This window comes from Dermochelys coriacea, chromosome 9, assembly GCF_009764565.3.
Source record: "Dermochelys coriacea isolate rDerCor1 chromosome 9, rDerCor1.pri.v4, whole genome shotgun sequence".
NCBI lineage: Eukaryota > Metazoa > Chordata > Testudines > Dermochelyidae > Dermochelys > Dermochelys coriacea.
In genome coordinates, this window is record NC_050076.1 from 1,655,968 (window position 1) to 1,673,222 (window position 17,255).

At 39.1% G+C, this 17,255-nt stretch overlaps 1 protein-coding gene across 10 annotated transcripts in view; it reads left to right on the forward strand.

Annotated features, from left to right (window-relative positions):
• ATP13A3 (ATPase 13A3) overlaps positions 1-16,933 on the forward strand; it is a 154,061-nt gene extending 137,128 nt beyond the window's left edge. For 6 of the 10 annotated variants that reach the window (XM_038415624.2, XM_043493083.1, XM_043493084.1 and 3 more), the window contains 6 exons: positions 2,605-2,792; positions 4,009-4,097; positions 4,833-4,913; positions 10,651-10,776; positions 12,460-12,672; positions 14,776-16,933. In XM_038415624.2, coding sequence (XP_038271552.1) covers positions 2,605-2,792; positions 4,009-4,097; positions 4,833-4,913; positions 10,651-10,776; positions 12,460-12,657 — 682 coding nt within the window. In that variant the 3' untranslated portion in view covers positions 12,658-12,672; positions 14,776-16,933. Of the gene's footprint in view, positions 1-2,604; positions 2,793-4,008; positions 4,098-4,832; positions 4,914-10,650; positions 10,777-12,459 lie in introns of all 10 variants that reach the window. The other 4 variants (XM_043493085.1, XM_043493086.1, XM_043493078.1 and 1 more) reach the window with 3 other exon arrangements.
• The last annotated feature ends 322 nt before the right edge of the window (positions 16,934-17,255 follow it).

The following is a 17,255-nucleotide window of genomic DNA, read 5'->3' on the forward strand; positions in this document are numbered from 1 at the left end:
AATGGAAACCTAAAAGAATTGAGACCTCACGGGGCACAAAAGAAACTCCAGTTCATGACCTCAGTCACCACCTGACACAAAGGTCTTTCTGAATTACTTCATTAACTGTAGTAAAATGTCTAAAATAGACCCACCATAACCTCTGAAGCAATTTATACTGGAGTTATTTTCACAGTAGAGACAAGGCTAAAACTTACTAAAAAGAAAAGGAGTACTTGTGGCACCTTAGAGACTAACAAATTTATTAGAGCATAAGCTTTCGTGAGCTACAGCTCACTTCATCGGATGCATTTGGTGGAAAAAACAGAGGAGAGATTTATATACACACACACAGAGAACATGAAACAATGGGTTTATCATACACACTGTAAGGAGAGTGATCACTTAAGATAAGCCATCACCAGCGGGGGGGGGGGGGGGGAGGAGGAAAACCTTTCATGGTGACAAGCAGGTAGGCTAATTCCAGCAGTTAACAAGAATATCAGAGGAACAGTGGGGGGGTGGGGTGGGAGGGAGAAATACCATGAGGAAATAGTTTTACTTTGTGTAATGACTCATCCATTCCCAGTCTCTATTCAAGCCTAAGTTAATTGTATCCAGTTTGCAAATTAATTCCAATTCAGCAGTCTCTCGTTGGAGTCGGTTTTTGAAGCTTTTTTGTTGAAGTATAGCCACTCTAAGATCTGTGATCGAGTGACCAGAGAGATTGACAGGTCTCTGTGTGTGTGTGTGTATATAAATCTCTCCTCTGCTTTTTCCACCAAATGCATCCGATGAAGTGAGCTGTAGCTCACGAAAGCTTATGCTCTAATAAATTTGTTAGTCTCTAAGGTGCCACGAGTACTCCTTTTCTTCTTTCAGAGAGATTGAAGTGCTCTCCAACTGGTTTTTGAATGTTATAATTCTTGACGTCTGATTTGTGTCCATTCATTCTTTTACGTAGAGTAAAACTATTTCCCCATGGTATTTCTCCCTCCCACCCCACCCCCCACTGTTCCTCTGATATTCTTGTTAACTGCTGGAATTAGCCTACCTTGCTTGTCACCATGAAAGGTTTTCCTCCTTTCCTCCCCCCCCCCCCGCCACTGCTGGTGATGGCTTATCTTAAGTGATCACTCTCCTTACAGTGTGTATGATAAACCCATTGTTTCATGTTCTCTGTGTGTATGTATATAAATCTCTCCTCTGTTTTTTCCAGCAAATGCATCCGATGAAGTGAGCTGTAGCTCACGAAAGCTTATGCTCTAATAAATATGTTAGTCTCTAAGGTGCCACCAGTACTCCTTTTCTTCATGGGGAAATAGTTTTACTTTGTGTAATGACTCATCCATTCCCAGTCTCTATTCAAGCCTAAGTTAATTGTATCCAGTTTGCAAATTAATTCCAATTCAGCAGTCTCTCGTTGGAGTCTGTTTTTGAAGCTTTTTTGTTGAAGGATAGCCACTCTTAGGTCTGTGATCGAGTGACCAGAGAGATTGAAGTGTTCTCCAACTGGTTTTTGAATGTTATAATTCTTGACGTCTAATTTGTGTCCATTCATTCTTTTACGTAGAGATTGTCCAGTTTGGCCAATGTACATGGCAGAGGGGCATTGCTGGCACATGATGGCATATATCACATTGGTAGATGCGCAGGTGAACGAGCCTCTGATAGTGTGGCTGATGTGATTAGGCCCTACGATGGTATCCCCTGAATAGATATGTGGACAGAGTTGGCAACGGGCTTTGTTGCAAGGATAGGTTCCTGGGTTAGTGGTTCTGTTGTGTGGTGTGTGGTTGCTGGTGAGTATTTACTCCAATCTGATGTATTTGCTTGCATCCGATGAAGTGAGCTGTAGCTGACGAAAGCTTATGCTCTAATAAATTTGTTAGTCTCTAAGGTGCCACAAGTACTCCTTTTCTTTTTACGAATACAGACTAACACGGCTGCTACTCTGAAACCTTTTTCCCCATGGTATTTCTCCCTCCCACCCCACCCCCCACTGTTCCTCTGATATTCTTGTTAACTGCTGGAATTAGCCTACCTTGCTTGTCACCATGAAAGGTTTTCCTCCTTTCTCCCCCCTGATGCTGGTGATGGCTTATCTTAAGTGATCACTCTCCTTACAGTATGTATGATAAACCTATTGTTTCATGTTCTCTGTGTGTGTATATATAAATCTCCCCTCTGTTTTTTCCACCAAATGCATCCGATGAAGTGAGCTGTAGCTCACGAAAGCTTATGCTCTAATAAATTTGTTAGTCTCTAAGGTGCCACAAGTACTCCTTTCCTTTTTGCAAATACAGACTAACACGGCTGCTACTCTGAAATCTAAAACTTACTGGTTTCAGAGTAGCAGCCGTGTTAGTCTGTATTCGCAAAAAGAAAAGGAGTACTTGTGGCACCTTAGAGACTAACAAATTTATTAGAGCATAAGCTTTCGTGAGCTACAGCTCACGATGCATTCATCGGATGCATCCGATGAAGTGAGCTGTAGCTCACGAAAGCTTATGCTCTAATAAATTTGTTAGTCTCTAAGGTGCCACAAGTACTCCTTTTCTTTTTGCTAAAACTTACTGTAATCCTCGACTTTGACTCTGTGTTGAATGTTCTTCTGTGTTGCAGTGCGTGTAACTTATCAGCAGCCACAAACACCAGTTCCTCTCAAGATAAGAATGAGACTCTTCACGATGAGCACAATATCAAAAACTATGAAAACACAACAGTATTTTTTATCTCCAGCTTTCAGTACCTCATAGTGGCAATTGTCTTTTCTAAAGGGAAGCCCTTCAGGCAGCCTTGCTACAAAAATGGTAAGTCTCTTCTCACTGTGTACAATTCCTCGGTGTTTTTCCAAACCGCATAGGCGTTTTGTGTTCACTTAGCACATTTGTCTAGGTGCATGTGATGCTGCTTTTGTAGTAATAGATTTGCTGCTGCAAGACTGTGGGGTTCCCCCAAGAGAAGAGGGAGGGGATAGTTTCTCAGGTGAAAATAGAGGGGGGGTGTTATAGAACGTTCAAGATTTCCTCTGGGAATTTGGGAAGGTTATTGCAGAAATTCTCACATGCTATGAATTTTAACTCTTTTTTCCAAAGAAAAATGCATGAAATTTGAATGGTTTGCTCTCTCCGAGAAAACCACCTAAATACAGTCATTACCACTGTATTGAATGAGTTTCTCTATTGACCCAATGATTTTGGTAGCAGAATACTCCTGCATTCCATTGCTGTTTTGTTTAAGACATGGAATAATAACATTTTTCACTTCTTAAATCTGTGGGAGCTGTGCGCTTGCTGCCTGCACTGAAATCTGCTTCCTAATATCCTTAAGATAGCTTTATGTTTTTAGAAATCTCACATTCAGATTTTTTAGATTTAGATTCAGTTGCTTTAATGTTTTTCAGAATTCTGAAAGATTCTGGTCTGCATTATAGGCCTCAAAACTTACGTTTTAAATATGGTCCTTCCTTGGGAGAGCAAAAAAGCGTAATCTTAAATCTGTAACTTTTTGTTGCTAGGGCAGTGGTTGATTTGAACTCCTGTAATTTAGTCATTTTGTATTTATCTAAAATTATGTGTATGGTATATATTGTTTTAGAAGGTTAATGGAGAAAATATATATATATACAGTTAATGAAGTAATATATACACGTGTGTGCATGCGCACTAAAGTGAAATGAGGATTATATCCACCATTGCAATGTGCTTTGAGGTTTATATTCTGTTGTTGTGAAAGGGGAAAACTTCTTGTAAGTTAAGTGTCACATAAGATGCATTGTTTTCATAAATTAATGAGAATTAACCAGATGTTTAAGGTGGCTTTTTTGCATATACAATAAAATCATTGCAGTATAATTTTATAGGAGAGAAATCCAAAACTATTTAATGAAATATGTACTTGTATATGGTCTACCAATGAAAAATACATTTTGTGAACTATTGTTCAGGGGTTATTGTAATAGATATATATGCAAAAGTTAAGAGTGACAGCATGTTTAAAGTTATATTTCTCTCTTTCTTTTTACAGTTCTGTTTGTTATATCTGTGATAGTTATTTATATCTTCACATTATTCATCATGTTGTATCCAGTTGAATCCATTGACAGGTTTCTTGAGGTAAGATTCAACAAGCAGGTATATACACTTTATACCTCATAAACTAAGTTGGCTATCTTCTCTTCCAGTCTAAAGTTCCCATTGGCTAGATTGACCCTTTGAAAGTTAGAGTTTAAATTCTACCAGAAGATGAGCCTAATGAAAATCTGGCATATACCTATAGAGTCAAATGAGAACCAAATATAAATTTGGTCTCACCATTTAAAAATTTTTTATTTAAAAAAGAAACAAAAACCCTTTAGATCTAATGAATGCAGAAGAAGCATGTGTTTAAAACCCTTAACACTTTCTCAACAAAAAGAAAAGGAGTACTTGTGGCACCTTAGAGACTAACAAATTTATTTGAGTATAAGCTTTCGTGAGCTACAGCTCACTTCATCGGATGTGAGCTGTAGCTCACGAAAGCTTATGCTCAAATAAATTTGTTAGTCTGTAAGGTGCCACAAGTACTCTTTTTCTTTTTGCGAATACAGACTAACACGGCTGCTACTCTGAAACTTTCTCAACAAGATACTGTAGAATGAGAGGTGATACTACCTAGTGCACTCTGCAGATAAGCATTATCTGCCCTATCACAGAGTTGTGTTTAAGTAATAAAATAGGAGTTAGAATTCAAGCTTTACAACCAAGCTTGTTTCAAATTTGCTTTATTTCATATGTACACAATTTTTTGTGTGTGTAACTTCTCGGTGCATATTGTGGATAGTGTTCACCTGTGATAACTTTGTCTTGCAGCTAGTTTGTGTACCATTTCAGTGGCGTATAACAATTCTCATCATTATCATCATCAATGCAATTGTATCCATCTTGGTGGAGGTAAGTAGCTCAGATTAACAAGTGGTTTTTTCCGTGTAGCCTTTTCCTGGGGTACAAGTATATCCTATATAAAATGCTGATGGAGTACAGTTATGTTTATACTTCTAATGTATTTTCAGGCAAGGTTAAGGCCACAAAGTTTAAAGTTTCATAATACAGATAATTAATAAAATAAGAAATAATGTGAATAATTGAGTTAAGCGTTGTTATTGAATTCAGCGTAATGTACAGCAGCAGTGAACTATGTTCAAGACAGACTTCTGACATTTAATTTTTTTTAGGGTGTGTGTCACTATCCTTATGCTGGATCACAAGTGTGCCTCATAGTTTAACAGTGGAAGGGACCATTGGATCCTCTAGTCTGACCTCCTATATATCATATTAAATTTTACCCAGTTACCCTTGTATTGAGCCCAGTAAATTGGGTTTGGCTCAAGCATATCTTCCAGAACTGCTTCAATCTTGATTTGAAGAGATCAAGAGACGGAGAATCCACCACTTCCCTTGATAATTTGTTTCAATGGTTAATCATCCTCTGTTAAAAATGTGTCTAACTTCTACTTTGTGCTTGTCTGGGTTCCGTTTCCAGCCATTGGCTCTTGTCTTGCCATTCACTACTAGAGTAAAGTCCTTTCATACCTGGTATTTTTTTCCCTGAAGGTGCTTACACACCGTAATTTTCACCTCTCTTCTTTTTGATTAGCTAAACAGATTGTGCTCTTTAAATATATCATTGTAAAGCATTTTCTTGAATCACTTTTATGGCTCTTTTCTGCATCATCTTCAATTTTTCAACATCATTTAAAAAAATATGGCCACCATAAATGTACGCCATATTCCAGTATTGGTCTCACCAATGCTGTATACAGAGGTAAAATCTCCTCCTTACTCCTACTTATTGCTCCCCTGTTTATACATCCAAGGATCATATTAGTCCTTTCTTCCACAGTATCACACTGACAGCTTATGCTCAGCTGTTTGACCCCTAAATCCTTTTAGAGTTGCTGCATTCTGTAAAGATAGAATCTGTATTTCTTACTCCTAGAGAAAGAACTTTGTATTTGGTTGTATTAAAAGATGTTTTGTTTGAATGGGCCCAGTTTACCAAGCGACCCAGGTTGTTCTCTAGGACTGTCTCGTCCTTATTATATACTACTCTGCCAATCTTTGTGTCATCTGCAAATTTTATCGGCAGTAATTTTATATTTAGTTCCAGATCATTGATGAAAATGTTGAAAAAATTGGGTCTAGTACTGATCCCTCTGGAGCCCCACTAGAAACATCCCATTTAATAATTATTCCTAGGACCCTACCAAATTCATGAAAAACACATCTTGGACAGTGAAATCTGGTCTATTGTGTGCTTTTATGTTATACTATACAGATTTCACAGGGAAGACCAGCGTTTCTCAAATTGCAGGTCCTGACCCAAAAGGGAGTTGCAGGGCGTCACAAGGTTATTTTAGTGGGGGTCGCAGTAATGCCACCCTTACTTCTGTGCTGCTGCCTTCCGAGCTGGGCTGCTAGAGAGTGGCAGCTGCTGACTGAGGGCCCAGCTCTGCAGGCAGCAGTGCAGAAGTAAGGTGGCGATATCACACCAGGCCATCCTTAGTTCTGCACTGCTGCTGGCAGCTGCGCTGCCTTCAGGTTTGGGGTCTCAGCCAGCAGCTGCTGCTCTCCAGCTGCTCTGAAGGCTGTGCAGCCATCAGCAGTAGCGCAGAAGGTAAGAGTAGCAGTACCACAACCCCTCCTACAATAATCTTGTGATCCCCCCAACCCCCCACTCCTTTATGGGTCAGGACCCCTAAAATTACAACACCATTGAATTTCAGATTTAAATAGCTGAAATTATTAAATTTACGATTTAAAAAAATCCTATGACTGTGAAATTGACCAAAATGGACCATGAATTTGGTAGGGCCCTAATGATTCCCCATTGACGACTGCTTTTTAATATCTGTCAGTTAGCCACTTCTTAATTCACTTAGGTTGTGTTTTATTGATAGTGCCAATTTTAAAATCATATTTCCATCCTTTAATTCTTTATCAATTGAATCCCATATCGGCTTTGTCATTATTTTACCTGAGTTTGAAGTCAGGCTAACTAGTCTATAATTACCTGCATCATCCCACTTGTCCTTTTTGAATATTGAGACAACGTTAGCATTCTTCCTGTCTTCAGAATTTCCCTGGTGTTCAAAGACTTGTTAAAAATTTACATCTGTGGGCCAGATATCTTCTCAGCCAGCTCTTTTAGTACTCTTCGGTACAAGTTCTCCAGACCTGCTGATTTAAAATTATTTATCTCTCATATATATTGTCTGACATCCTCCTTGGTTTGAAAGTACTTCTTCATCCTCATGTGATACATCATCTTCCTTTCTCAAATACAGAACAGAAAAATTTATTTAGCACTTCTTTTTCTGCATACATTTCATTATTAACAGTTTTACCATTTCCATTTAATAATAGGCCTGTACAAATGCTAGGATTTTTTTTGTTACTAATTTTCTAAAACTCTTTATTGTCCTTAGTGCTGCTAGCCACAGAGTTTTCCCTGACATCTTTAGCTTCCCTTATCAATCTTCTGCACTTCATAACTTCTCATTCATATCAATTGCTATCTGCTTCCCTCATTTGCTATTTGTTGTTTGTTGCTTTTTTATTTTGAACTGCTGATGTACTTTGTCACTGAACCAGGATGGGCTTTCAACCAAAGTTTGTCATTTTCTTGATTGTGGCATCATAACTTTTTGCCCATCTAATAAACTTCCTTAAGAACTCCCAATTTTCAGTCACATTTTTCTATCTAAAATTCTCCTTGCAGTCAATTTTGCTCAATTGTCCTTAGCTTTGAGAAATTAGCCCTTTTGAAGCATCAAATACTTACATCACTGGTTCGGACTGTCCTCTATTTGCTCATATTAAATTTAATCAAGTCATGAGCACTAATCCCTAGGCAACCACCAACTTCCCAGTCCAGTGATTAATTCATAGTTCTGACATAATGAAGTCCAAAAGTATTACCTCATCGGGTGCACTACCTTTTGTGTTTAAAAAATGATCATCTACAATTTTTAGAAACGAATATATGTTTTGTGACTGGCTGCAGGAGATCTCCAGTATGCAGGGACAACTCTAGCTTTAAGCAAACTAGGCTGCTGCTGAGGGTAGCTGATTTGGCCAGTCCTCCCTCAGTCATGATGGAGGGGTGGCCGGGCCAAATTTGAGTGAGTGGCATTGTGACCTAACGCACAAGCTTGCAACACCACTCGCACAAATTTGTGCTGGCCACCAAATCTGTGGTCGTGATTGTGGGGCAGCAGGCCAAATCTGTGTCCCAAGGCCAATGAGGAGGGGAGCCGAACACGGAAGTTTTGCTGAAGATGGCAGATTGTCTTGAGCGGCCTCTGCCGACATGTGTCTTCCACGCTGAAGGACCCCATAACAACACAACTTTTATTTTCACACGTTAAAAACCAGTATTTAAGGGGGAATAACTCATCCTGTTTGCTGGTTTGATGTTCTGTAACAACAGATCCTCCATGGAGCCCTCCTGGGCTTTGTTAGTTAGCACATGGATCGATATGCTTTCAAGAGCCAATGTCTCTGAGTTAACAATAACTCTGAAACAGTTAATGGTTCCTTTAATGTAACAACAGATCCTCCCCTCCCCCCTTTACCCTCTTTGTCTGTCCTAAACAGGTTTATAACCCGTGATTTTAACCTTCCAATCATGTGCATCATCCAGCAGATCCAGTAAAGCCACTTATCTAAAATTTCTTCTCACCAGTGAGAATTTCCACTTCTTCCTACTTTTTACCTTGACTCCTAGCATTGGTATATAAGCAATATGCTCTTCACATTTTCACATCTGTTCAATTTGTTAATGACACACTGAGTTTGAGTTAACACCGCATTTGCCCCCTTAGCACCTGTTCCTTGTGTTGTTGGTTTAATACCCTCTCCCCCTCATCGGCTCCAGTGAGTCTCGAAGTGAGATGATTAGCGGCCTGTGAGATGCATGCTGGTCCCATTCATGTAGCCCTGTCTCCCACTGGAATATGGCCCAGTCCTCCACAAATCCAAACCTTCAGCTTCATACCAGTTGCACTGTCTGTGGTTCACGTCCAGTATTTTCTGCCTTCTGTTGCTTTTGGGACTGGAAGGCTCTCCAAGAAGATAACTTGGACGTTCCTCCTCTTCAGCTCCCTTCCAAGATCCCTGAAGTTTTCTGCAATCTGTGGGATGCCATAGCATTGGAACCCGTGTGTATTCCCACCAGTGGAGACTTGCCAGAAGGTTTAATAACCCCATCCTTCTTGCACTTGCATTTCATATTTTCGCCCTGGGGTGACAGCATACCACTCTGCTCTCCTTGTGTCCTTTGCTAATTTCTGTGTCCATTCTTCATATGGAGTCACTAATGAGGATTGTTTGCCTTCTTGAGACAGGTGAAAAACCTGTCTTTATAGCTGCTTGCTTTATAATGCAAGGATGCCCATGAGGCATGTCCCTTTTAGCTTTCTGTTCTGTTACTCCGGAGACAGGTTCCTCTGTAGTTGTTTCACTGAGTACCTGATATGGAATGAGGACTTTTAGCTGAGTTGAATACCTCCTGGTTTTCTCTCTGCTCCTGGTCATGAATCATCAGCCCATTTCTTTGGTTTCTGTTCTCTCCAGTTCTCCTTTCACAGACTCTTCCCCTTGTCGTGTCTGTAGTAATGATTTCCAATGTGGTTGTCAAAGAAGTGTTGAAACTTGTGCTTCCAGACCAGATATTTTCTCCTGTAGTATGGCCACCAGCTTGCATTCATGCACTAGAGATCTATTTGGTCTTCTGACAGAAAAGTAAACATAGCATGTCCGAGGCAGGACACAGTTGTTTCCTTGTGGTCCATATTTGCTACGTGGAGTAGAGCTATACCTTCAACAGAAGGAGCCAGACTCCCTCCAAAACTCACCAGCTTGTCACTCTTATTTGCCTACCTCAGGAGTTCACCTGGCAACTGACTATATACTAAGCTTCACTGCTCAGCTCTACCCGCTCTTTAGCAGGGCAGGGTTAACCTCTGACACTTCAAACCCTGTGTCTGTTCAAAGACCACCCAGGGTTACAGCCACACTTCCCTCACTGCGACACAGACACACCTGTCTCACCTAGCCTGGTCAGGGGTCCACAGCCCAACCACGCAACCTTCCTGGAGAACAGACAGACCAAACACACCACTCACCACTCAATTCCCTCTGCCTCTGAGCACAGCATCCGCACCTATGCCCCCTCAAACCTAATAACTAACTTTGGACTGTGATCAACACTGATAAATAAATACCCAAAAAATCAGAGTAATCAGAATGCAAAACATGATTTGAGAAAAGAATCTTAATTCAAAGTTTCCTTAGAACTTGCAGTGCTTATTGGGGATTCTTAAAATAGTAGTGTCAAAACTGGTTTTAAAAAGAAATCCTATTTGTGTAAATGCAGTTGTCATAATTGCAATTAATGTAAAACATATATTCATGCTCTTAAAACCCTCATGTAAGCACTTAAATACTGAAGATGGTTTCTCTCTTAAATACTGATAAAAATAAATTTTGTCAAATGAAAGCTGAGTTTAATTCTGCACTGAGCTAATTATGCCAATATCACTGTTTCAGATTTTATTTTTATGTGCACACTAACAACAAATGATCATTAGTCTTTTTAATTCTTCCCACACATTGCAATGTCTCACAGAATATCCTCCTTGACATGATCCTTTGGAAGATTGTGTTCAGCCGAGATAAACAAGGAGAATATCGCCTCACCATGCCCCAGCCGCCTCAGGTTGGAGACCAGTATTTTGCTGTCAATCATTCAACAGTATGCAGATTAATTTAGTTTTTTTTATCATGCATTTTGTAGTGGTTTCTGGATGTGTTTGTTTTTCTGCCTGTATAAACCTGTTTTTAAATAGTGTCTTTATCATATTTCTGTAACTTTACAATTAAAAGGGATTTTAACAGAAGCATCTTTAAATATTATTGTAAACATGTCCTAAGCAGATAAGTGTACGTTAAGAAGTTTAGCTTCACTTACAGGACCTGAGAAACAGTGTGAGGCCTCTCTAATTTTTCCATTGGCTTGTTTTTTCACTCCAAAATGACACACTTAGAATTTCAGGGACTAACAAATGCAGTGTCACCAATGTCCATCCCAGACACTTAGTTGTAGTCTGCATGTCAGCAGATCAGTAAAGTGGGACTAGAAATGTCTTAATTCTCATGAAATCAAGGTTCTTAACTGTGGGTTTGATCCAGCTCCCAGTGAAATGAATTAAATTGACTTCAGAAGGTATTGGAGCATCCTCTGTGTGATCAGTAATTTATGGTACATACAAACAAAGGGAAACAAAATGAGACATGGTAAATTACTACTCCTTTTTAAGCTTTTTAAGCTGGTGTTGGCAGCTCCTCCTCCTCAAGAGATAGTCAACAAACTGCATTTGGTACCACCCAGAGGCTGCTGTCTATGGAAAATGCAATGTAGTAAAACACTGCTGGATTGGTTATTCCCTTTAACGCCTTATAGCTTTTGTCTACCTCTGGGCAGAGAACCAGCACGAGGCCCAGCCATTGCTTCAGTCAAAGTTGAGCTTGATTTTGAGAACTTCAGCGGTGCCTAGGATTCTGCACGGGGATAAATCTAAGCCAGGGAGCATAAGGGCAATCACTTGTATGTATATCCACCCGCATGGCAGCCCTACACAGTAGGCTGAGGTAGACTGAGAAATGGGAGGAGCCAGATACTTTGAGAATGTTAGCAGTGTGTTTGTCTATTTATTCCAGTTAGTGCAGTAAAATTTCTAAGGTGTATGTATTGCCTATTTAGGATGAGGGGAGTGAGGAGGACTTTTAAGAAAATAAATAAACACGGTGTGATTTATTCGTACATACTAGCAGATTGCTTCTAATTCACTGCTTTGCATGCTTTTTAATAGCACACATTGTCAGATAGGCATGTTTAGTTTAAATTGCTTACTGCTTATTGTTGGTTGGATACCGTTGAACAAACTTGTGTAAGTATAAAATATTTAGAGGGTTTTTCCCCAAACTTGGGCATCAAACAGACAGTTATATCACAAGAAGTGTTTTAAGGCCATTACTCCTCAATAGTTTACTTTGGGAGTTGACTAGTTCCTCTGAAACAGCGCAGATATAGGCAGTACTGTGAGTGCTTTGGAATGTGCATGAATGGGATTGCAGGCACATGAGACCTGGATACTGTGATGCAGAATCTTCTTTTCTCCTCGCATTTGTACCTTTTGAGATCTCATTGCTGCCATACTGCAGAAGAGGGAGTAGGCACAGCCGTGTACATAGATTCTGCACCACACTGTCTTGATCCTATATAATGACAATTTATAAATCAGAAACTAAAACAATTCATAATGAAAGTCCGTCTCATTTCTGATGTCTCATTGTGAAATTTCTGACGTGGTTTTAAAGTATTTTGCTCTTGGCAGCCTGGTTTTCATATCTGTTCATTTCCCTGTCCCTTCTGCAGGAGGCTTTGGATCGCTGGAGAGGATGCTTCCTTTCCTCCCTGTTTGGCTGCAGAAAGAAGATTCCAAAAGCCAAGTACATGCACTTAGCTCAGGAATTGTTGGTTGATCCAGAATGGCCACCAAAACCTAGAACTACTACAGAAGCTAAAGCTCCAACCCAGGAAAATGGTTCATATCCAATAATCACTATAACATAACAATGAATCTCAGTGGTATGTTTCTTTAGCAGTATTCAGAGTTATGTAATTTTATGGCTTTATTTAGTATTGCAGCATATTAAGTGTTCTCCTAGTACAAACATTCCCGGTTATTTTGTCTCTGAATACAAAGTTCAGAGCTGAACATCATACAAATTATACCATTAAGAAACATTGAGCTAGATGACGTACAACAGAAGAAAAAAATATTTACTAAATTTTGAAGCCTCACTTGCCCAAAGTGAGCTGTATTTAAAGGTTTAAACTGCAGGGCAGTTAAATAGGGTCCTTTGAATATTTGGGGAATGTTAATATTTGGTGGTAATTGTTCCACTCTGTGTACCAACAGCAATGTGAGCATAGTGTGCTGTCTGACACAACCTTTTCACAGCAATACTAGAGACCCATAGAAACCACATGGAAAGGGTTGTCAGTTATTTCTTCACTTTTTATCAGAAAGCATCGTGACTGTAAGATGATCCTGGAGTTTTAGTGTGTATCCCTCCTATTTCACATGGATTAAAAACAAGTTCATACCTAGTAGTGCAAGAGAGTTTCCAGCTGTGGGACAGGTAAGAGTTTGGACTTGCAGCTAGTCCTTAAGTCTGACCCTGCAGGTACTGGGAATGCAGTAAAAACTGTGTGTTCAGTCCCTAGGAGGAAGGAAGCACATTACTCTCAAATGAGCTCTTACCCTCCTCTTCAGCTAGTCGTAGGCTGCAGAAAGACAGGTTGTTGGGGTCTTTGAAAAACCTAGGCCAAATAATTCTTCTTCCCTTACGTCTCACTTCTATTGCGTTTAACTGACTGGTGGCTCCATACACTCTCTCTGTCCTACAAAGGGATTAGATTACTCTTATCAGACCAGGTTTTATTGGTATTGTGTGAGCGATTTTTAACACCTTTGCACCAGCAAGGCCAGAACTACTGCTAGGAAGCAGAAAATGTTTAGCAAATATTAATCCTGGACACCAAGGGCTTATAAATACCAAAGGATTGGTCTACCAGTGTCTTAATTACCATGTAGTTGTGTGCAGCAATGTTAAGATGGAAACAGATGAGCCAAAATCCAGGTCTTGTTATAAAATTATTGGGCTGCCGTGAATTTCTCTCTTTTTAAATCTTTTGCATCCAATGGTGCCATGAGTACTTGAAGTGTGAGTGCAGTTTCACTGTGAGGTGGTGCCAAAGAGCACTGTACTAGGCTACTAGGGAAATGAAATCTCAAATATGAGACAGCAAGCAGCAACAATTTCAAAAATACTGGGTTTTAGAAGCCTGTCAAAATGGATAAAAAACCCAAAGCCTTTGGCAACCAAATAACAGTAAAACCTTGAGGAAAAACTCCTACAGTCAGTTTCTGTGCTCTTTTGAAAGAATAAAAAGTGCTGAGATTTGGACTGCCTTTTTTAACTCCATGAAATAGACAGATCTAAGCCACTCTGAACTTTGGGAGAGGACACCAGAAATCCAGATCTGACCCTTACATGAAAACTCCTGTAGGATTGTATGTGGGGCTGAATGAAACCTGTGGAAATTACTCCACTCTATGGAGTGGTCTCCCGCTATAAAATCTTGGGGGGTAGCTTGTTACGTTATCTAGGGAGGATATCATTCTCTAGGGCTCTTTCGTAAGAGGAGTTTTGCAGTTCAGGCCTATTTCCCTTGTGTTTTCGTGTATGGCAATATCCTCCTTGCCTGGATGGGGTTGAATGTGCCATGCCAACCTTGGCATTAATAATTGGGACATAAATGGTTTGGAGGGTTCCTCTAGGACTGTGAAGATTAGCAGTTACATTAACAGTTACGCCTCATGAATTAATGGGTGTACTATCCTCTATGCCAGCTGACAGCTCTCTTCCTGTTTTATTTTGGGATGGCATTTACCAGCTTCTAATCAGTAGTGCAGAACAGAATTGTCCTTTTCCTGCCTTTTGTACTGTTGAACTTCAAACAATATTTGTAACTTCAGAAAAGTGTAAAAACTGGATCACTGTTACTGATGTTGCCACTGTTGAGTCTTTGAAATATCTCATTAGTGTGGAATTGGGGGGGGAGAAGCAGGGGGAGAAGAATATTGCTAGTTAAGTGAATATTCTTTATATCTCCCCTTTATATAAAATACTTTACTTTAGTGGAAAGATTCCATGAAGCTATGCATCTTGGACCTTGGAGCTGTGACTTACGACCACATCCTAGATTTGTTTAAACGTTAACTTATGGGGGGTTTTGAGTTAGTTTCATTCATTTTGACTTGCTTGTTCAGTCAAAAGTGAAGAAGAAAATGTGCATGTGGTCTTCGTCTTTCAGGTACTGTTGCTTAGTGCTCTTCCCCCAAACTGCTAATCAGTCTGTCCTCGTTCAGACGTTAAAGTCAGTCTTTCATTTGTGATGATGATATTCTGTGTACCATCCCATTAGAAATGTCCAGATACTAAGGAGTAAACTACTTGTAGAGCAGTGAGTTTGTTTAAAGAGTATTCTAATTTTTTTAATTAGGGCCAAAATTGTCAAGTGTGTCCATTAATTTTGGGTGCATGGCTTATGAAAACGAGAGCATGATTTTCACTGGTCCTGAGCACCTGCAGATTTCTTGGACTCCAAATGGAATTCTGGGTGCTCAGCACCTATGAGAGTCAGATGCTATGTTCTTCAAGTTGGACACCAAAATTAGTGGATGCTTTTGACATCATATGACTGAGCAGCTAGGGTCTTTGACCAAGAACAATTAGTTATTGTTAAGAATAATAGATCAGCTGTCTTTTTTGGGAAAAAAAATCCTTTTAAATTTTTCTTTTTGTTGCAAGGTTTTGTATTTCTGAGGGTTCAAATACAGCCATGGAAGTAGGCGCAGCTCCTACTGAAGTCCCTAGGAATTGCACCTTCTTACCTCAGGGCAGGGTTCGGCCCTATTTGCCTGTATATCACTTTGAAAGGAAGATGTGATTTTTCAAGTGTACAGAAAGATAGCAAACTAGATCTGGCCCTAAATTAGCAAGTTCAGTTCATAAGTTGAAGTATGTAGGACTTCAGAGCTTGTGCTTAAAAGAAACCTTCTGTAAATTTGTTCTTGAAAGCTAATGAATTCAGATGAACAGAACTATTTAGTGGGCCCTACTAAATATTCTTGATGGTCTTTTTTCTTTCTATTATATAATTCAGCCTCACACTGAAGAGTTTGATTCAGATTTTCTTATTAAATTATTTAGGTGTATACAGACCTAAATTTAAATCTGTATACATCTTACTTCAGTGTGTTAGGATTTGTAAATATGACTGATATAAATATTATTTATGCACATACTTAAAGGAATGGTCTACCCAGGAAAGAAATTGTTAAATAATAAATGTAACTTTTAAATTTGTTTAAATAAATAACCAGATCTTTAACATGTGTATCCCTCAGGGTTGTTTTTAAAGTTCTCCTTCCCTTCAGATACAATTAATGGCAACTGTAGGTTTCCTACATTATATCACTAAGTCTGCTGTAAAATAAGCTGCAAATAATGCTTGAGTAAAAGTGGCGAAGCCAGCCACAAAGCAAGATTATTTCGATTCATGTGTAAACTTTAAATTGGGAACTTTTACAATTGCACTTTTATTTTTAAAATGGTCACCATTTTTTATTCTATTTATTTTATTTCTTGTTCTGTGTTTATGAAGATTGTGCTGAACCAGTTCATCTGAAATTGGGTAAATAATCCTCTACTGTATTATGTATATATTATATTAACATTAAACACATGCAGGATGCTTTTTTATGCTGCAAGTTTTTTAGTATTTTCCTTGGTCATCACAACATTCAAGATTTAGGAAGTGCTTTAGAATTTCTCCCATGAAATTTTGAATTATAAAATTAGATTTTTATATGTCTGAGGGAAAGGGGTGGTTTTCTGACAATTTTTAGAGTCCTGAATATGTTAATTTTATACAGTATAGCTTCAGGTTTTTACAGCTATTTTCAATGAATTGCAGCTTGTTTGATAATTGTGAACCAGAAACTTCTCTTGGTTTCGGTGATGACTTCCTTGAAACTAACAAAAATAGAAGGCTCATGATTTTAGTGTTCTCTGGAAGCTCATCTTCCTCTTATTTTTAAAAAGCTAGTTTAAATCAGAAGTGACACTGCATCTTTATATTTAAAACCATGCGCTGCTGCTCTGGAATGGTACCGGTTGTCAAAGAGGCACCATGCATAACTGTACATTACAATTGTAAATAGCCTTGTAAAATCATTTTTATGATTGAAGCTATTTGAAATAAAAATGTAAATGAACAGCGTGTACTTTCATAGCTTTTGTTATTAGTGTTCAGGAATGTTTCTCTAATTCCCTCTATCACACATTTGGGGCTCAATTCAAAGCCCACTGAAATAGATGGAATGACTCCCATTGGCTTCAGTGGGCTTCGGCTCAGCCCCATCTCCATGCACTCTTGCTGAGTAAGGGACATGTGTGCGCATAGACACACACCAGATTAATATCTGGAAACAATGACAATGACCTTAGTCTTCCATCATGGATTGATGAAGGCCATGTTGAGGCTGTAACTTGTACCTTACTAAGGGTAGTGATGCATTTCTGCTTCATTATTGAGAT